General features: G+C 43.7%; 1 protein-coding gene across 2 annotated transcripts in view; it reads left to right on the plus strand.

Moving 5' to 3' along the window:
* LOC146829228 (UAP56-interacting factor-like) overlaps positions 1-17,644 on the plus strand; it is an 801,405-nt gene extending 783,761 nt beyond the window's left edge. For both annotated transcript variants that reach the window (XR_014962204.1, XM_085607860.1), the window contains one exon: positions 16,658-17,644. Coding sequence is in view for 1 of the 2 variants with exons in the window: in XM_085607860.1 (XP_085463986.1) it covers positions 16,658-16,753 (96 nt within the window). In the remaining variant the exon portion in view is untranslated. The remainder of the gene's footprint in view (positions 1-16,657) is intronic.
* Positions 17,645-21,523: the final 3,879 nt, after the last annotated feature.

Below are 21,523 nucleotides of genomic sequence, written 5' to 3' on the forward strand. Positions count from 1 at the left end.
AGTAACCCGCTGTTGCCCTGCATCGGGGACGGAATTTGTCCGCCCTTGATGCGGAGGATGCGCCTCCATACGTTCGCAGACCTATTTCCAGATAATAACTTTATGCAGCCACCGGTGGCGGAGGAGGGGCGGACGGTGCATTTCTCCGAATTATTTTTATATCACAGGCTGCGGGCGGGCTGCCGCGCACTGAGTGAGAATTTTCTGGCGGCCCCCCGGTCCTCCCAGCACTGGAGGACCTGGTGAGTTCCCCGTCTCCCCGGAGATTGGTCACTAGACTGTACAAATCGATGCAAAACGCGGCACCGGTGGTCCGACCGCAATCCCTTCAACACTGGAATGAGGAGCTCGGCCCTCCACTATCAGAAGAACAGTGGGCCTTTTGCTGTGGACAGCTAGCGGAGCTCTCTCCAAATTATAAACTGCGGCTAATACATTTTAAGTATTTACACAGATTGTATAGGACACCGATTACTCTACATAGGATGGGATTCAGGGAGGATGCCAGATGTTGGAGATGCGGTAGTGAGCCTGCCTCTTCTTGCACATGGCGTGGTCCTGCCCCAACCTTGTGGATTTTTGGTCCCAGGTGTTTACACTGGTTAATCAGATTGTAGGGCAAACTGATGCCCCATCCCCTGAATTGGGGATATTGGGCTACGTGAAGAACACTCCACCTAAATCACGCAAACTACATGCTTTACTCCTTCTCTTTGCTAAAAGGCAGGTGGCACTATACTGGGGTAGAAACCGGGTGCCCTCGGTGAAGAGATGGTTGGCAGACGTGACTTATGGTCATGCGCAACTGAACACATTTTGGGAATTGATGCCACCGACCTCCCGTCCACGGGACATCTGGGAACCATTTGTGCAGTGGACTCAAGAGCGAAGAGGTATGGATGGAGAGGGGAATGCATTGGACGAGTGAGACTGGGAAGGTAGAGCTTTGTGCCTTGTCGATATGTGGGAGGGAATGGATACTGTGTTTGATTAATTGCGGACGGGGGAGGGTGTGTGCGGGTACTTTTTGATATCATCATTCCTGTTGTACCTGAAAGACCCAGTCATAACTACACATGTTAATAAGTAGGCATATCAGCCGATCTGGCCCGAGCATAACCAGGGAGGTATATTATGGGTGTGTCTATCACTGTATAACTTAACAACAAGAGAGAGAGGGAAATTATTGGAGCCACTCTTAATCCCCCTGGGCTAGTATAGTTAAACAAAAGAAGAGTGTATCCTTTAGGACTGAGAATTAGCAAAGAAGTGAAAATTAGCAAAGAAGTGAATCACTGTGTGTTAAAAGAACCCTCACTCCCCAACCTAGTTGGTGACATGCTTCATCATAGGGATCCCACCAGAGAGGCCGAATGCCTCTTCGGCGTGCTGCGATGCCTGATTTACAGCGGAGCTGGATTTGGTGAAGTCAGTGCAAATTGTGAAAGTGCAGTTTAAAAAGGTGTCACAATTTTATCCAAAGATAATTTTAATAATGGAAAACTGGACACAGTTAAAAAGGGTGAGGTGGACGTGTAAGCTCTGGCAATTATTAGACCGGCTACATCCTAATATATGTGAAGGGTGGTCAACATGTTTCTGCTTCTGGAGATATTAAATGAAGCATTCGTCAGGACCTCTTGTGGACTACCACGGCGGTATGCGCTCGCTAAGGCGCACCCTAACCTGTGGTGTCTGGAACCGCTTGAACTTACGTTTTTTAAATGTGGCATTCAGGATTTCTGAAAGCTTTTGAACTCTGTTGAAACAAAAATAATAATAAAAGACAAACAAACAGTAATTCACAACATAAATATCGACAAATAGACAATATATGTAGGATAAACATGTCTGTAAATGCTCTACACTGGTTTTTCTGGTATTGTATATAAGAGCACCTGCATGCATACAAATACTCTGTCGATACGAAAACAGTAGTGACTATATGACTAATAATTCGAATTAGAACACTCTTATATTTCAAGAGGAAACCTGACTTAGGGTTTTTCTAGTTTAAAGTCTATTTACTCTAGCTTAAACTTTTAATAGGAAAAAGCGCCATCAACAAAACTAAGCGCCAAATTATTGTGCTGGGAAAAGGAGGCGACAAGGCAGACTTAAAATATAGTGGAAGAACATAGGGCTAATCATATTTGATCTGATCGTAATGGCAGGGAAAATGGAAGTGTTTGGATATTAGATTGACGCTTACGTGAAGTGGGATTGCACATCACAACATGAGTCCTGGTGGTGGGCGAGACTTGTAGTCACACTCTAAATAGGAAAAAGGCAAGAGGGTTTAGGAAAGGTCTCCAAAAATGAAGACTTTCCATGCTCTGTTTAGATTGTAACGTTCGACTCTACCAACTACTTACTACGTCAAAGTCTTCCGCCCGCGGGACACCTCCTTCATCCCTCCTGAGGACTCGGATATTAAAAGGTCAGTAGACCGCGAGGGTAAAAAAGGAAGTGTCGCGCTTGCGAGGGGGAGGGCGTGACGTAAACGCGCTGGCGTGTCAATGATCAGACGCGCGGAAGTGAAAAAAACGAAACACTAGACCACTAGGTCAATAAGGCAGGCAGTCTTAGTGGCTTGGTAGACAAACAATAAAGCACCTAGAGGATTAGAAAAGAAGAAGAAAAACGTATCCTTCCTCATTCGATGTTAGTGTTGAAACTAAAAAGAAGGAATTGAATGCGCTAGCGTATTAACAATCAAATGCGAACGTGAAAAAACCACTATACCGCTAACCCGTTACGGCGAGCGGTCTTCGTGGCTTGGCAGACAATAAATAAATAAAACACCACGAGGATTGAAAAAGGAAGAACTTATCCTACCTCATATAATGTTGGTATGGATCTAGAGAGGGGGAATTTAACAGTATTATGCAAGACAAAAAGCAGATTTTGTTTTTAGTTTGCTTTATTCCAAAAGGACATAGGGAATGGAGGGAAGTTGTTGTCATTACTACACTCACTCGCTATTCCTTGTGTGTTGAAAGGGAGTTGGTATCAATGCGAGTCCTACTTATACAGAACAAGATGACCAGTATTCTTCAGGGGCTCTTAAGGTGCAAATTAAGAAACACTCATTCAGGGCACGCTCAAGCAAGGAAACTAAAACATATGGAGCTGACTGAAATAATCTCACTAGGTGCTGGTTGAGGTCCAAATTCATAAATTGGGAAAAAGGTTACAAACAACGCAGTCAAGCTGATTGTGTCAGAGAATGGTTCAGATTTGTTATATCTACAAATGTGAGTGCAGAGGTGTCGCCTAACGTCGGAGTACTGAACCCCAGGGGATATTATCATTAAATCCCTGCGTGTGAGTGGAAAGGCGGTAAATCCATCTCTGTTCTTTCTCAAATAAAATGTTGGTAGACCCATTTCCTGATTTTATTTGTTCGATCACTGTCCAGTGAAGATCATTAATATCATTCTTGATTTGCGCATAGTGTTCAGTTAGTTTGGTGATGTTCTTTCCACAACGTATGTTACTCCTGTGTTCTCCAATGCGTTGCTTTATTTTGCGTGTCGTCATGCCGACATATCTAGTGCCACAAGGACACGTAATCAGATATACAACATTGGACGAATTGCAGTTGGTATGTGCGCGTTGGGTCCAGACTTTTCCTTGTTCAAGTGTCAGGGTCTTAGTGGCTTTAGTTAGATGACAAACGCTGCACGAGCCGCAGGGAAAATGCCCTGAGACTTTTGGGAGACGCCAGGACTGGAGCACTGATGGTGTGTAGTCGTTCCAGGGGTGGGGGAATCATATCGCCCGACGCCCGAACCATGTTGTTTATATTGACTGGCAAGAAGATTTATTGTCTATTTATGTCCGACGGACATATAGACATTAATCACGTTTTAATCACGTTAAAACAACAGGCTGTGGGCACTCTGGGGCTCACAGCCAATCCGAAGCTTGCATAGAGCCTTTGGGGGCATCTGATTGGCTAGCAGCCCATGACTGGGCTCTAGCCAGTGATTGGCTGTGGGAGTGAAACTTCACTCAGCCTCTGCAAGCAGTAGTCCGTGGCCGCCACGAGGCTTGCAATAAGCATTCAGGTAAAATAAGCAGTTTTGCCTGCTTGAATTGTGTGATATTGTGACGGAGGTGCTGCGATTTTCTTTTATTTATATTTTTAGCAACCGTGCGTGGGTAGATTAATTAGTACAAAAGCCTAGGCCTGGCCCGCCTCGGCGCCTCAGATGAGGACGTCAAAAAAGCGTATCGCAAGCAGGCGCGCTGAGGTACCACCGCTTCATGGGGGAAACGCCCATTACAACGAATTCAGATTCACGCGCTGCCATCGCAACGCGGGTTTAACATCGCGGGTCCGGAGCCTTCATACCGCAGATGGAAACAGATCTGCAGATTAATACTTTCAAAAGAGACATCCGTTGATGACTTGCAATTTATAACTTAAAGTCCTAATATAGAATAGTGACCTATTAACTTTCAGCCCAGAACTGCGTAAACACACCGACAAATATACATTACAAAATTGATTAATGTTGCAAAGAGGGTACATTTGGCGAAAAAACGATTCTTATTATTAAAGGAAGCTCCCAACATTGCTGTTTCTTTTTCGACTCTGCGTTTGTGCTTCTCCACACCAAGCACTCTTAAACTACTGCCTACCAGTATGGGTGACATGTGACTCCTACACTTTCACTCCTTTGGCTTATGGGCAAAAAAACATTGTCGCACACGGCGCAGCCAGCACTAAAAGCTTTCGAAGCACCTGCTGCAGCGTTTTTTCCCGCCGGCAATTACCAGGCCTCACAGAAATGTGTAGGAAACTTGTATGATGAATTACCATCCTGGAAAGAGATCCGTGTTTTGTATAGTTGAGGTTGTGACCTCGGTGAAGTTAGTGCAGAGGGTTAATATGCCTGCTGCAAAGAACATGTACGAAGTCTATTACAGAGTGCATAGGATGGAAACAGATCTGCAGATTAATGCTTTCAAAAGAGACATCCGTTGGTGACTTGCAATTTATAACTTAAAGATCTAATATAGAATAGTGACCTATTAACTTTCAGCCCAGAACTGCATAAACACACCGACATATACATTACAAAATTGATTAATGTTGCAAAGAGGGTACATTTGGCGAAAAAACGATTCTTATTATTAAAGGAAGCTCCCAACTTTGCTGTTTCTTTTTCGATACAACTTACCGATTCGCAAGGAACGTAGGGCTCACGTCTGGCCAGCTGCAAAAGTGAGGGGGAAATGGCAGGAGGCACGCTGGCTGACACCTTTTATATCCCACCCATACGTTTTTACAAGCGTGACGGTAAATTAGTACATTATGTATGGTTTGAAATGTACGTATTTTGTGGGAATAAATACACAGCCAAGGGTGACGGTAAATTAGTACATTACGTATGGTTTGAAATGTACGTATTTTGTGGGAATAAATACACAGCCCAAAAAAATGGAAAAAAAAGGGGAATAGAAATAAAAGAATTGCCGTCAGGGTTAAGGGGAGGGGGCGCAGGGGGGCAGGGACGCGATAATATCGCTTGACAAGTTTTCCTTTAGCATTATTATTGCACAGCATTCAATGGTTTACTGATTTTAATAAAGCAAAAATATATTAATGTTTCTCTGTCAGCCGGAGCCCTTAGGTTTGATGTGGAACGGGGGTAGGTGGGACAAGTGGATTTTACAGGACATGTAGATCTCAGTGGCATTTTGTCCCTTGGACAACTAGATTATTTGGAAAATTCCACACCCCTGTCGTTCATTATTGTCCTAGGCGTCCTTGATACTTCTTGCTTTTTTTTAAAAGAGAAGAGGTTTTTCCCATTTTAAGTTGTTACTTTCCAGGATGCGCCAATGTTTGCGGATTGATTTAGTCACTGCATTAGATGCAGTGCTAAATGTAGTGACACACGTCAGTGGGACCTCCCCCACTGGTCTTTGGGTTTCCTCAAGGAGTGCTTGTCTGTGTTGATTTTTAGCCCTCTTACAGCTACGCTTTAGGACTTTGTCAGGGTATCCTCATTTTTTTCAGTTTGTCAGATAAACCCGCTGATTGAGAGCGGTAGTCTTCCATTCGACTACAGTTACGCCTAATACGGAGATACTGCCCAAAGGGGAGATTCTCTCTCATAGGCCTGGGATGGAAACTGGAAAAAGCCAGAAGGTTATTCTTTGCCGTAGGTTTGTAGTGTGTTTTAGTTAACAGCTTTCCTTCAGATTTTGTAATGACCAGGTCCAGGAAGATCATTTCTTTTTTGTCATAGGAATTGGTGAACTTAAGACTGGAATCACAGGTGTTGATCCAATCAAAGAAACCCAGAAGTTGACATTCAGGCCCCTGCCAGATCAAAAAAACTTTGTCTATATATCTTTTCCAGAAAGATATAAAGGATGAGAAAGGATTGCTAGAAGCCAAGATGTATCTTTTCTCAAAATCGTAGACCTAGAGGCCTGCCACACTGGGGGCAAAGGTACTCCCCATCGAAGTACCGGTGGATTGTAAAAAAGGGTCCCCTTGTATTCAAAGAAATTCTTTTACAGGGCTAGTGTGGCACATTCTACAACAAATTGTTTAGATGTCTGAAAATCCCAAGGGGCAGTCTCCAGGGTATCATAAATGACCTTAATGGTGTCTTCCTGGGGTATACTAGTATACAGGCTCTCAATGTCCAGAGAAACCAAAAAGGTCGAGTCATCTTCCACCGTGATGTCTTGTAGAAGAGTCAGGAGACTTTTAGTGTCTTTAAGGTAAGTGGAGGTAGCCTGGATCAATGGTTTTAGGAAAAAATCACAGTATATGGAAAGTGGTTCCAACAATGAGCCAATACCCGAAACAATAGGACGGCCTGGAGGAGGGGGTTTTGTTTTTATGGGTCTTGGGCAACGTATAGAAGTATGGAATTATGCCCTCACTCTTTGTGAGGAAGTCTGCCTCGTGCCTGCTTATATACCCATTCGCATCTGCTTCTTCGACTAGATTGGTGATAGTCGATTTTAATTCGGGTGAAGGATCAGTTAATAGAGGGGTATAGTTATTCCTATCATCAAGGAGACGTCTGCATTCTCTATCATAAGCAGAGGTGTCTTGGATAACCACGCCTCCGCCCTTGTCTGCTGATTTGATGACGATAGTAGTGGTGGACTGGAGTGCTTGTAATGCCTGAAACTCGACTGCACTCATGTTTTTGAAGGTTCCGGTATCCACAAATGCCTCAATATCATTAAAAACTGCCTGTTCAAAAGCAATCAGATCTGCTGGAACTGTGTGGGGAGGTGGTGTGAATGTAGATTTTAGGCGCATTCCTGTGTCACTAGTGCTTGCAGGAGAAACATTAGACAGTTGTTTGTCAAAGAAAGACTTTAGTTTAAGTTTCCGGAAGAAATCCGCTAGTTCGCAATGCAGGCAGGAACGATCTAAGCGTGCTGTTGGAACAAAACCTAGTCCCTTTTCCAAAACCTGTAGTTCAACCTCTGTGAGGTTAAGGGAAGAAAGGTTGGTGACTAGGGTCTCTGATTGCTGGGGCCTGCTTGTTGTCCCCCCGATTTGCTCCTTGTGTTGTTCGCCACTGCCTCGTCTTGTTCCCAATGCACCTGGCTTTGACCTCTTCTCTTTCCCCGTCCCCTTCAGCCCCTCTCTAAAAAAGGGGGGCGGTACATATTTTGAGGGTAAGGGGGAACTGGCATGAAGGCGGGATTCCAGCCCATCATAGGAAACTGATGATGTTGATGATACTGGTTGGGAAAATTGCCACCCTGGTTGGGGAAAATTGGCCAGTTTTGTTGATAATGTTGTTGACTATTCCTACTTCTACCTCGCTGTCTGGACTTATAACTGCCCCCACTTGATCCACTCAGGGTGGATGTATCATCATTGTTTGTCTACCAAGCCACTAAGACCGCCCGCCGTATTGACCTAGCGGTCTAGTGTTTCGTTTTTTTCACTTCCGCGCGTCTGATCAGTGACACGCCAGCGCGTTTACGTCACGCCCTCCCCCTCGCAAGCGCGACACTTCCTTTTTTACCCTCGCGGTCTACTGACCTGTTAATATCCGAGTCCTCAGGAGGGATGAAGGAGGTGTCCCCCGGGCGGAAGACTTTGACGTAGTAAATAGTTGGTAGAGTCCAACGTTACAATCTAAACAGAGCATGGAAAGTCTTCATTTTTGGAGACCTTTCCTAAACCCTCCTTTTCCCAGCACAATAATTTGGCGCTGAGTTTTGTTGATGGCGCTTTTTCCTACTAAACGTTTAAGCTAGAGTAAATAGACTTTACACTAGAAAAACCCTAAGTCAGGTTTCCTCTTGAAATATAAGAGTGTTCTAATTCGAATTATTAGTCATATAGTCACTACTGTTTTCGTATCGACTGAGAGTATTTGTATGCATGCAGGTGCTCTTATATACAATACCAGAAAAACCAGTGTAGAGCATTTACAGACATGTTTATCCTACATATATTGTCTATTTGTCGATATTTATGTTGTTAATTACTGTTTGATTGTCTTTTATTATTATTTTTGTTTCAACAGAGTTCAAAAGCTTTCAGAAATCCTGAAGGCCACATTTAAAAAACGTAAGTTCAAGCGGTTCCAGACACCACAGGTTAGGGTTCGCCTTAGCGAGCGCATACCGCCGTGGTAGTCCACAAAAGGTCCTGACGAATGCTTCACTTAATATCTCCAGAAGCAGAAACATGTTGACCACCCTTCACATATATTAGGATGTAGCCAGTCTAATAATCGCCAGAGCTTACACGTCCACCTCACCCTTTTTAACTGTGTCCAGTTTTCCATTATTAAAATTATCTTTGGATAAAATTGTGACACCTTTTTAAACTGCACTTTCACAATTTGCACTGACTTCTCCAAATCCAGCTCCGCTGTAAATCAGGCGTCGCAGCACACCAGAGAGGCATTCGGCCTCTCTGGTGGGAACCCTATGAAGAAGCATGTCACCAACTAGGTTGGTGAGTGAGGGTTCTTTTAACACACAGTGATTCACTTCTTTGCTAATTTTCACTTCTTTGCTAATTCTCAGTCCTAAAGGATACACTCTTCTTTTGTTTAACTGTGTCTATCACTGTGCCAGAAAGTATTGTGACAAAAAGCTATGACTGACTACCGGTTTAGCACTTTAAAATCCCAAAGTCTCAAAACTATTCTTCCATTCCTGTGCACAAATCTTCCTTTTTCCGCGGGAACGAACTCATTTCCTGGTTGTTCGGTATATGGGACTTCCTAGAATCTTGGAACCCTTCTAATCCTGCTCTTATTATGGAGTTTTAAAAATGAACTGTACTAAACAGACAAACTCGCCTTCTTTGAAAACTTGTGGTATATTAAACGCCTTCCAAGCCTAATACTCATAGACTGGATTTTCGATTTCGGGAACTTCCCATGCATACGGGATGGTGCCAAACTGCATTCTGCGTCTGAATTAAATAAAGAACTTATTTTTGCCTTGAAGTTCCAGTGTGGAACGAAACGCGTTGGCTGGGTTTTATCTCTTCATATTAGAAGAAAATAAAAGGAAACATTAAGGACATTTGTTTGGATTTGGACTCTTTTTATCTGGTGCACCTTCCTCTTTGTTTCTCACTTTGCCAGAAAGCCCCACTGTTAAGGATGTATGTACACGGATGATGTGTCAAGCACTACAATTGTAAATCGGCTGTAACATTAACTGGCTTGTTTTGTTGGTTATGTAATTTTGTGAGAATCAATTAAAAAAAAATTATAAAAAAAAAAAAAAGACTGGGTTCTACACGATGAAGTGGAGGAAGACATTTTTCGAGCGTGGGGTCGTCCAAGTATCGATCTTTTCACGGACGAGACAAAAAATGGTGCGACTTTGCGTCAAGGTTCTACCGACCAAGATCGAGAGGGAATGCCCTTTTGATCCACTGGTCGGGGACTTTGTTTACGCTTTTCCCCCCTCTTCCTCTTATCCCAAAGGTTGTAACCAAGCTCTCCCACTCCAAGGCGAGAATGATTCTGATCACTCCAGACTGGCCACAACAGTGGTGGTACCCGGACCTCCTACACCTATCGGAATGTCCACACAAGAGACTGCCATGCAGACTGGACCTGCTGTCCAAGATGGGCGGGAGCATTCATCACCCCACCCTTCCCTCGCTGAACTTGGCAGGACTTCCTCTTGACTGCATGGGCATTTTGAAAGAACTAAAAAGGCCTTCTGCCAGACATTCTTATGCATTTAAATGGAAACGTTTCTATTTTGGTATGTTCAGAATGGTTTTCAGCCTACCAAGGGGCAAGTGGAGGTAATTTTGCCGTATCTCCTCCACTTAGTCACGTCAGGCCTAAAATTCTCTTCCGTAAGGGTACACCTGGTGGCCATTACAGCATACAGGCAGTCTCCTTCTCAACCTTCTATCAATTGCACGTGGTGAAGGATTTTTTGCAAGGGTTAAAGAAGGTTTACCCTCTTATCCAAACTCCTCCTCCTCCCTCGGAGCTAAATCTGGTTCTGTCTAAACTCATGGCTCCCCCTTCTAAAGCTATTCACAAAGCATCCCTCCAACACCTCACATGGAAGGAGGCTTTTTTGGTAGGAATCACTTCTGCCCGGAGGGTGAGCGAGATAGTCGCAATGTTTTAAGGAACCGTACACTGTTTTTCATCACAAAAGTCTTTAAGGACCCACACCTCCTTTCTTCGGAAGGTGGTGTCGGAGTTGCACGTTAACCTATCCATCTCGCTGCCTACCTTTTCCCCTAATCCCTCTACACCAGTGGAGAGGTCGCTTCATTCTTTAGACCTGAAAAGGGTTTTGAAATTCTACTTGGACAAGTCTAAAGCAATTAGGAAATCTGACCAACTGTTTGTAAATTATGCTTCCATCAGAGCAGGTTTCCCAACCTCTAAGCGTTCCATCTCCAGATGGATAGTGTCATGTATCAAGCAGTCATCAGTTGGCTCAGAAACCGTTTGGTTCTTTTTACAAGGCTTATTCCACTAGAGGGAAGGCAGCTACAGTCTCTTTTCTGAACAATGTTCCAATTTCTGAGATCTGCAAAGGAGCCACATGGAAATCGATACATACATTTACGAGGCACTATTGTCTCAACTCGGATACCAGAGCAGACACTCAAGTAGGCCAAGCTTCTTTGAGAATTTAGTTTCAACGTTTATTCGGCCATTATAATTTTGGTTGGTTCCCTTCTCATTTGTCTGCCGGCAGGGGATAGGCTTGCTACTTGATTCAGTGCGTATGACTATTGATGAGGATCCCCTGGAAGAGAAGGATAAGTTACTTACCTGTAGTCCTAGTTCGCTTCAAGGGGTATCCTCATCACAGTCATAAGCAATCCACCCGCCTCCCCAGGCAAATGAGATTTTTTCTTTAAACCATATCTTTGTGCGCTGACCCTCGGGTCTCGCAAAGCACTGACCTGACTGTCATCCCTGAGGCATGATGGGAAGCTAGTGATCATGGCTGCTTTAAAGGCACAGTGCCAGTTTTTATGTTTACTATTGCTTTTATTTTATATACTAGTGTTGTTCAATGCAGCCTATAGGCTAATATTGACTGCTGTTTTGCAGATGGAGGTTTTTTTTACCTCCTGTTGTCTATGTTCTATGGTGGCAAAAACTGTTTTGTCAGTGCATTGATTAGCCTTTTTTTTTTGTCTTAATGGAGGCTGCATTGATGTGTGGCAACATTTTATATATATATATATATATATATATATATATATATATATATATATATATATATATATATATATTCACTGAAAAATCCATAGTTTTCAGGTCTGATATAGTTAGGAATTAGCATTTAAAAAACCTTAAATTCACTGAAAACACAATAGGTTTTAGGGGTGTTATAGTTAGCTGGACATTTCACTGGAACAAAACCATTGAAATTCCTCCGATATAGTTAGTTGTACTAACTACATCTGGGGGGCCCGCAATCCACTGCTGATGTCTCATATTACATCATTCATGACATGGTCAGTGACCTCACTGATGACATCTCAAATGACATCACTGATGACATCATCCAGTGAATGTGGTTTGGTTCGTTATTTAAATATGTATTATATATATATATATATATATAGCAATTTGCATTGAAGAATGAGTGGATATATAAATATCTGGATGGAGGATTTAGTAGCAGTGTGATTTGACTGTTTACTTGACTAATTTATAGTGTCTCACTAAATATATTGGATAGTGACTAAACTGTGTGAATATCTGTATCACTTTGTCAGTTGTTGTGTAAACTGCTGCACCAGTTGGTTACTAGCTACGTGAAAGTCTATATTATTTATTGATTAGTTAACTGAGTATTTGTATGAGAGAGTGAATGTGTGTGTGGTTCGGTAGGGGGTGTGACTGCCCAAAGATGTGTGAATAGTTGATTCAGTAGGTATATCAAGTTAAAACTACATGTTGTTTGGGTGAGTAAATATCTTTATGGGTGTGGAGATGAGCAAATATGTCTCAATCGTACATATCCAACAAACTAGAAAAATAAAAGCCAGTGTATGTGTCAGTTGTATATAAATAAGTATACATAAGACTTAGTGATTGTATGAGTGACTGTATGGATAACTGTATAGTTGTAATAGTGATTTTATAACACACTAAGTATGAGCTGTTATCTATATGAATAGATGAAGTGTTTTTATAAGTGTATAGCTAAGTAAAAGTAAGTATGATCCATTGTTTGCATAAGTGAGTAGGATGACTTCATAAGTGATTAGGATGTGTGCTGGTGTGTAATGTCGATATAGGTGTATAAGTATATTTCATAGTGTTCTATTGATCATTGACGGCATGTATGAGTGAATCTATAGGTAAGTGATTAGATGTGTGTATAGATCTAGGAATCACTGAGTGGGTGTTTAGAAACTTGTTTTGGTGTGTCAATGGTTTTAAATCTGGCACTCTGTATTTTACAGTGAGTGATGAAAGGTTATAGTAGTGTATGATGAGGTGTATCTGATTGTCACGTGGATGATGTCATCAGTGATGTCATCAGTGATGTCATTTGAGATGTCATCAGTGATGTCACTGACCATGTCATGAATGATGTAATATGTGACCTCATCGGCAGTGGATTGCGGGCGAGCAAGATGTAGTTAGTACAACTAACTATATCGGAGGAATTTCAAGGGTTTTGTTCGGATGAAATGTCCAGCTAACTAAAACCTATTGTTTTTTCAGTGAATTTCTCAGGTTTTTTAAATGCTAATTCCTAACTACATCAGGCCTGAAAACCTATGGTTTTTTCAGTGAATTTCAAAGGTTTTGTAGATGACAATTTTTAATGTATTAATTGTTATACTGATTTTTTTTGTTGTACTGATTTACTACATTTTTTAAACTGTTTATTTTTAGATATTTTATTTTTTAATTACGTTATACATTACAATACAAAATATACTTTCTCTGAATGAATTACTTTAGTTTAAATACTTTGCAAATAGGCAATAGACTTTTAAGTACAGTAGTTAGTTGTTGCAATGAGCAACACAATTTCAAACCCAAAGCAACATTGAGCTCAATGTGAATTTCTAGTCAAATGCAATTAGTTACTTTATGGATTACTTTTCTAACCACAGGGCTGGATCCTAGATTCAGTCCTTGGACATCTCCTGTAAACAGTTGATTAAAGGCGTTTTGGTTACAGTCGTGTTTTTTAAGGATTATTATTGTATTTTAAAAGTTGACACTTAGAAATTTTTTCACATAGAATCACCAATGTTATCCTATGGCAGAAAATTCACTTAGCAGGTAAGTAGTGTTATTGTTACTTTTTCTTACTCCGTGGTGGATCCTGGATCCAGCACAGGCGAATCTCCTGTAAACAGTTGAAAGAATGTGTTTAAGTCATACAGACTATTTTTTAGGAATATTTTTAGTTTGTGAAAATGGAGCTCCGTGGCGCTTACTGGAGGTACCTGGTGGGCTAGTTGGCCACTAGGGGACCTCTGGGTTGAAGAGGAATGAATTCCCCAACTCAAAACGCGCCACAGGGCATGTTTTCACAGTATCACCTCAGGCACCGCCCCCTACCTTCACCACTGTGCAAACGCACCCCGTTGCGCGTTTCAAGTTGGGGGATTAAGTCCTGAGGTCCCATGGTGGCCAACTAGGCCACCAGGTACCTCCAGTAAGCGCCACGGAGCTGCGTTGCAGAGAGGTGTAAAATGGGGCGTGGCCTCTGAACACCTCTCTACAACGCCGCCCCCTGGTGCATACTGGAGGTTCCTGGTGGGCTAGTTGGCCCCCAGGGACACCCAGTATTCAAGTGTAATTAGTTCCCCCTCTGCCTGGGGGCGCGTTTGCAGAGTGGTGTAAGGAGGGGGCGTGGCCTCCGGCCCGATCCCGTTTTTTTTTTCTTCTTTGTTTTAGAAGGGGGGCTGTGTAGCACCCCTTCTTTTGCAAATTTTTTTGCCCTGGGGACCCCATCCCCCAGGGCCTGCCCCCAATTTTTATTTATAAAAAAAAAAAAAGTCGGGAAGGGGGCCGCGTGGCCCCCCTCCCGAGGCCATAATTTGCCCCGGGGACCCCATCCCCCGGGGCATGGCCCTTTTGTTTAAAAAAAAATATATTTTTATGGAGGGGGCTGCATAGCCCCCCTCCTGTGGCCACTTAAGGCCCTGGGGACACCATCCCCCGGGGCCGGCCATTGTTATATATATATATATATATATATATATATATTTTTTTTTTAATTAATGGGGGAGGGGTGCCGCGTGGCCCCCCTCCCGGTCACTTCTGGCCCCGGAGACCCCATCCCCCGGGGCCTGGCCTCTCGTTGGAGACCGTGGTGGTTCCCCAATCCCCCCACGGTCCCAGCCGGCTCCCGTCCTCCTGCGGGAGCCAGCATTGCTTTTCCACTTAGGGAGCAGCTAACCTGCTGCTCCCCATGTGGAAAAGCAATCTGCTTTGCTTCATTGAAGCGAGAGCAGATTTCCCTGCTCTAGTTTCAATGAAGCAAAGCAGTTTTCAATGGCAGGCCGGGAGCCGCGAGGCTCCCGCCCTGCCATTGCAAACAGCAGTGTCCCGGGGGTGGGCACCCCGGGACACTGCAGGAGCTGGCCCTGAGGGGTGGCGGTCCACAGGGCCTATACAAGACTCCCACGTGGCCCCCCTCCCACATGTACAAGTTGCCCCGGGGCGTGGCGGTCCCTGGGGCTGGGGGGGGGCCTGAGGGCCCCCCACATCAAATTGTTTTAAGCCCCGGGGGGTGGCGGTCCCCAGGGCAGTGTGGGGGGGGATTGGGACTCCCCACACCTTCTTTTTTTTTTTTTTGTTTTTTGTTAGTTTCCCCTCGAATTTGGCCCCCCGGGGGCAAATTTCCATATTCAGCGGGAGGATCCGTGCATCCAGCGCGCATCCTCCCATTGGCCTTGGGGGTCCTTTTGGGACCCCCTGAGCAGGGCTAGGGGGTCAGGGTGTTTCTACCCTGCCCCCTTGTCGCGTTTTGTGCCTTTTTTGGGGGGGAGTTCTTGTGCCTCGGTTCTACCGAGGCACAAGATGGCTGCCAACACTTCCTGATTCAGAGTGTTGGCAGCCAATTAGCATTCAGCTCGTGTTTGGGAGGGTGCGCGGATCCTCCGAGGCCATAGATATGTTTGTACTTTTACCTCTAATTTTGTCAGGAACTACTGAACGGATTTACACCATTTAAGCAAAAGGCACGAGTCTGAACTGAGGGCTACCTCTTTGCCAAATTTGGTGTAATTCCGTTCAGCAGTTCGGGCTGTAGCTGCGTCAAAAGGTCCTATGGGAAAACGCGTTTTGGGACCCTCCTTTTTTTTCTTGGCCCCCGTTTGACGAATCACCAAGTTTTGAAAATTTCACGAAGATTAGTCATCGGCGCCAACGTTATTCCAAATAGAATGTTGCGGATTTCCTATGGAAAATAGGTCCTAACTATATCTACCTACTGGCCAGTAGGTAATATATATAGCTGTATATATATATGTTTTCATATATAATGTTTTATAGTTTCCGGGGTCCCTGTGCACGGGCGGGAATATTCCTTGCTTATGACTTTGATGAGGATACCCCTGGAAGAGAAGTAGGATTACATGTAAATAATTTATCCATTTGGCCCCACCTACATGTTGGGATGCAGGTACATGTTTTGATACGGCAGAAGTTATGTGCGAACACAAAAAAGAGCTTGCCCTCCATGCAGCTGTCATAATTTTGTTAATATATCCAGCTGGCTGAGCTTGGATTTTGAGGGGCACACACATCATTGTTGTAGTGGTATTAAAGTGTTTTAGCGAACTAGAGTTATGGTGTTTGTCTTTCTCTGGCAGCAGCACAGACTGGAGGAGGGCAGTCATTAACCTATTTCGATTTTTCTATTCTTTGCTATTATTCACTGAAGTAAGTGTGAATGTGTTTACTAGTGCAGTAGCTTTAAATAAGTTATTGGGCGACATTTATTTTCACTTGCATTACAGAATATATATGAAGGCGAACTATGCTAAAAAGGTGTTACTAAGATTTTTTTTTGTTATATTTATTTAATTGGATGTTTTCTCAATTACACAATTTCAACCAATGTAAAGTCAAAGTACTTTTGCTACCACTGTTATATTCTGAAGTCCAAAAATGGCCATTTATGTTGCTGTAACAATCTAACATTAAATTTTCTGCAGACGAACTATACACTTAATGAACGATTTTCAACCCTGAAGACTAGAAGACCGTTTACGACTTTGACGGACAGAGGGCGAACAGTAACTCTTGTTTAATGATCCAGTTCAAAATAGAATACATTTGAATCATATATATCTAATTATACATTTTTTGTTTGCTTTCTAGAAAAGATCACAGTTTAATTTGCTTAAGTGCAGCTGCTCTGATTGAAATATTTAAACAATGTTTTTTGCGAAATGTAATTCGTTTTTCAGTGTTAAGTTGTAAGCAACGTTTAAAATGTTTAGGAAAGTTGTAGCCTATGTGTGTTTTTTGAAATTCTTGAACAGAATTACAGTACTTTAGTAATCCAGCGGATAGTCAAACAGTGCTTACTGAATGGTCCCTCGGATGTTCCTTTCTGGGTACCAGTATGTGAACTCATTGATTTAAATACTGAGAAATGGCGATATTTTAAATTTAAAAAAGTTATATTTGGTTTAATTATTTTGTCAAATATTGTGTTGTACAAAAAAATAAAACAGATTACCGGTTGTGAACTGGTTAATAAAAAACATGCAGGACAAAGATGGATTAAATTATGGCAATAACACCGACATATACAGTCATAATTTTGGTACAGTGCTATCCACCGTATTTTACAATAGGGTTAATACATACAATCAAATAAACATTGCCTGTGCAAGATCGTTTCCCAATGTTTTTGTAGTGTTGCTCTGGTGTTTACTTTCTAATTATTTAAAAATGTTTGTGTCAAGGATCAGAGCGGCAGTGGAAATGTACAGTGAATCATGCCTTCTAATAGTGGGTGTAATAATGACATCAATGTTGTGCATTGGCATGCTCAAGGCACCATCTATGCATGTTTGTAATTCTGAGGAGATATGATATTATTCTATTGTGACTCGTGTTGCAGGCGAACACTACTACGAGTCTACAATAACTGTGTATTGCTTATTTTAAACTAATAAAGAGATTGAATTGGAGGACTCAGAAAATGCATCTCTGCCACGGACGAGACCGCTCTGGCTGTTTACTCGGAAGCAGGAGCAAATCTTGCAACAATACCTGAACTCCCGACAGTCATCTTCAAAAGTTTGAGTTCAAAACAAGCTTGCAAAAACTAGTTTTTTTTACAGGTGCTTGTTGTTGTCCTAGATAGTTTCCATAGCTGTCCTTAAATTGCATTTTGTTAACTATTCAAAAGTGCACTCAAAGAGAGCCATCGTTGAATGAACAGGTTTTGTTTAAGTAAAGCAAATTAAATATTCTCCCTGTAGATGTGCGCGCATCAGTGGTGGGAGCGATCTTTGATGAGATTTGTTAAAGTAAATGCCATTTGAAGATGCAAGTAGTGCATGCGTGCACTTGCGGCCCGTTAGAATGTCAGCTAATAACTTGGTGCATAGCAAAAAGCTTAAATAAAGCAGAGTTGGGGGCAAGAGAACGCTGGATGGGAGGAGGATGGAGATCTGATAGAGAGAGAAAAAGAAAATAGTCCTTGCCATGCAGTGGAAACTGTCTGATGTCAGCAGTGGAAGGATGCATCATCCAGTTCGAAAATGTATGACCAGAATGCTCCTGGGATGGACAGATACAAGAATAGCAGGGAAGGAATGTAGGCAACAAAGTCAACCAAATCATGAGCAAAGGCCACTTTTTTTTTTATTGTTCATTGGTAATTTTATGGTTGAATTCGTATACATGTTATATTACATAAAGAACGCAAGTCACAGGTGTTTACAGACATTGCAAGCAGGTAGAGTGAACAGCACTACCCAAATCCCTTTACGTAGACTGGTTGGCTCCTGACCTTGCAGCATATATAAGGATCTGTAACAGTTACCCATCGTTCGTAAGTGGCAGCAAGTTGCCCTGCAGTTACCAAATTGTAACTAATAGAACCAAACCGGCATGCAATTGCGGGACATATCCGTCTGCTGGACGAGGGGTTGGGATGCAATGTTGTATGAGATCTACTGATCCTGTCAGGATAAATCTACTGTGCCGGTAGGGTTTACCCCGTCAAGCGAGTAAGGGGGGGGGGGGAAGCAGTGAGCAGGAGAGAGCGAAGGCCAGGTATCTCGGGAGGGCAGACATGGGCCCCACCTGTTAAAGTTTAGTACTTGGGTAAACTAGTACAGGCCCACCCCTCATACAGGAGCAGCAAAAGCAGCCTAGAGTTGAGGCCTGCCTTCGTCCATTGGGCCAATGCTGACCCAGCGCAAAGTTTTGAACACCCTGGCAATGCCCAAAGAGGCAGTCCTGGCTCATAAGGAGCATGTGTGCAATGGTTGATGGTATAGGTGCCCCAGCAGGCCCTGGCCAACCGCATGAGGGAGTTTCTATTCTCTTTGGGAACCACCTCTGTCGAAAACTGCGCACCCTGGTCAGTGCCCTCCTAATATTCCCATCCACCAGGTCATTGTCCATATGGTAAACACTAATCCCCAGATACTTAAAGATGTCACAGCTCAAGGGGAGGGGGGTCCCTGCTGGGAGTCCCTGCTCCTACGTTGTCGCAGTCAGAGGAAAAAGATGGGATTTGTCCTAATTTACCTTTAGGCCAGAGGCCTCACCAAAAAAAGGGAATAGGTCCACAAGTCGAGGGATGTTATCCACATCTTTGTAGAGATACACCAGTGCATCATCAGCATATAGTGAAAGTATGTGCCATCAGTCTTCCACCCAAATGCTCTAGTTTGGGGACCCTAGTGTGGAGCGCATATGCAAGGGCCTTAATGACCAACACAAAAATGATCCGAGAGTGGGGGCAGCTTTGTTGTGTGCCATGCTCAATGTAGATCGGGTCAGAGATAGGAGCACATAGTAGCAACCATCGGCGTACTCTACAGCAGTGCATTCCATTTCAGAAACCTCTGCCCTGTACTGAGTCGGCGAAGGATCTCCCGGGGGTATTCTCACCACTGAGGATCGAATGCCTTCACTAAATTGGGCGCAAATCAGGGGGCGGTGCTGCAGTTCTTCACCCAGTCCATCAGCATGAAGACTGCACAAATTCAAGATGTTCCTACCAGGAATAAAACCATTCTGGGCGGGACCTGTCATATATTGAGCTATGGGTGTCAGCCTGTTGACCAGCACCTTCACCAAGATCTTGTAATCTGTGTTTGATGGACAAGGGGCGATATGATTCCAGCAACAAGAGATCCCTGTCCTGTATGGGAATGACTACTAATATTGCCTAGCGTAAAGATGGGGGGAGAATGCCCGCTGAATATGCAGATTCAAAAACCAGAAGAGGGCACAGGGTCGGCTAGGAAGTTTATGCGAAGAACTCCACAGGACAACCGTCCGCGCCGGGAGTCCTGCCATGTTCCATTTGTTTGATTGCGAGAGATATCTTGTCTTCTTTTGTGGGAGCTTCAAGTTCCACGCGGTGAGTTTCTTGCAAACTAGGGAGGTGTATCCCATCCAGGAACGTCCATAATGCACTGGCATCTGCAGACACTATGTACAACTTGCTATAGTAGGAGCGGAAGGCGAGGCTAATCGCCTCTTGAGAATTAACAATGTCGCAAGAGTCGTCCGGAATGGTGGCGATGGGGATTCGGAATGGACGAGAAAGACCGAAAGTCTGTCCTTGTCTCCCTTTTCATGCTTCCTAGCCATATAGTCCCTGTAGTGGAGGGCGCCCAACTTAGTCAAAGTGGCCATATGGTCAGGTTTGACCTGTGCTAATCGGAGAGAGGCTGCCCGGTCAGTGTGAAATATTAATTCTTGCGTTCTGATGTTGGTTTCCAAACGCTGTAACTCCCTCTCCAACACTATGTTGGTGCCGCAGAACATTTTACGGACCACCTTAAAAGTATTCCACTCCACCTTGGTATCTGAGGCAGTACATCATTCTCCTTGAAATACGATTCAATATTGTCTGAGAGTGTTGTGCGAAACACCTTATCCTGTTGGGCATCATAGGTGAAGCACTAGGTTGGCGTGCGTGGCCGTTCAGGTCCCCGTGTCAAGAGGAGTTGAATCGGGCTATGGTCAGAGGTGCGGCCTAGGTATTCAGCTCCGAAGACTGAAGAGTGCAGCGGCTATACAGTAGAAGATGTCAGTTCTAATGTGCAAGTCGGGCAGGCTGGAGTAGTAAGAATATTCCCTTGCTGTGGGGGTGTAAGCTGCACCAGGCATCTGGCACCTGAGTTTGGGATGGCCATTGCGGCAGGTGTTTAAACAGGGTTAGGGGCTGCACGCCAGATACAGGCATATGAGAATGATCCAGTCTCACATCTGGGACACAGTTGAAGTGTGTCCTCCTCAGGTCCCCCACCCCCCAAGTAGCATGGGTCAGGGTATCTTATAATAGCACTGGGGTCAAGGTGTTCATAAAGAGTACCTGGTCGGATAACACAAAAGAAAATGATGAACATCGAAAAGCAAACATAACTTCCCATAACCTCTTGCCAGGCCAGTGCAACAACGGGCACCCAGCCAGTAGCACAAAAATGCAAAGAAACCTAATTAAAGATCATTCACAATATGTAGTCACTCAATAAGGAGCTCCACTCAACCAGTCCACCGCTGAAGTTAAGGACCCGACTGATGACTCATTAGGAAGAAGTACTGTAGGAAAGTAGCATCTGCTTTCATGGTTACCCCCCACTTTTTGCTGGTGTCAGTATGTTTTTGTTTTGACTAGCCTGACTGGGATCCTGCTAATCAGGACCCCAGTCTCTGTCCTTACTCCTAAATTGGCATAGTAAGTACTTCTGTACCTCCACAATTAGCTACTGGTGTACCCGTACAAGTCCCTAGTATATGGTACTAAGGTACCCAGGGCACAGGTACATCAGGGCACTCCCATGGGCTGCAGCATGTATTGTGCCACTCATGAGAGAACA

This window comes from Triturus cristatus, chromosome 5_2, assembly GCF_964204655.1.
Source record: "Triturus cristatus chromosome 5_2, aTriCri1.1, whole genome shotgun sequence".
In the NCBI taxonomy this organism is placed as follows: Eukaryota; Metazoa; Chordata; class Amphibia; order Caudata; family Salamandridae; genus Triturus; species Triturus cristatus.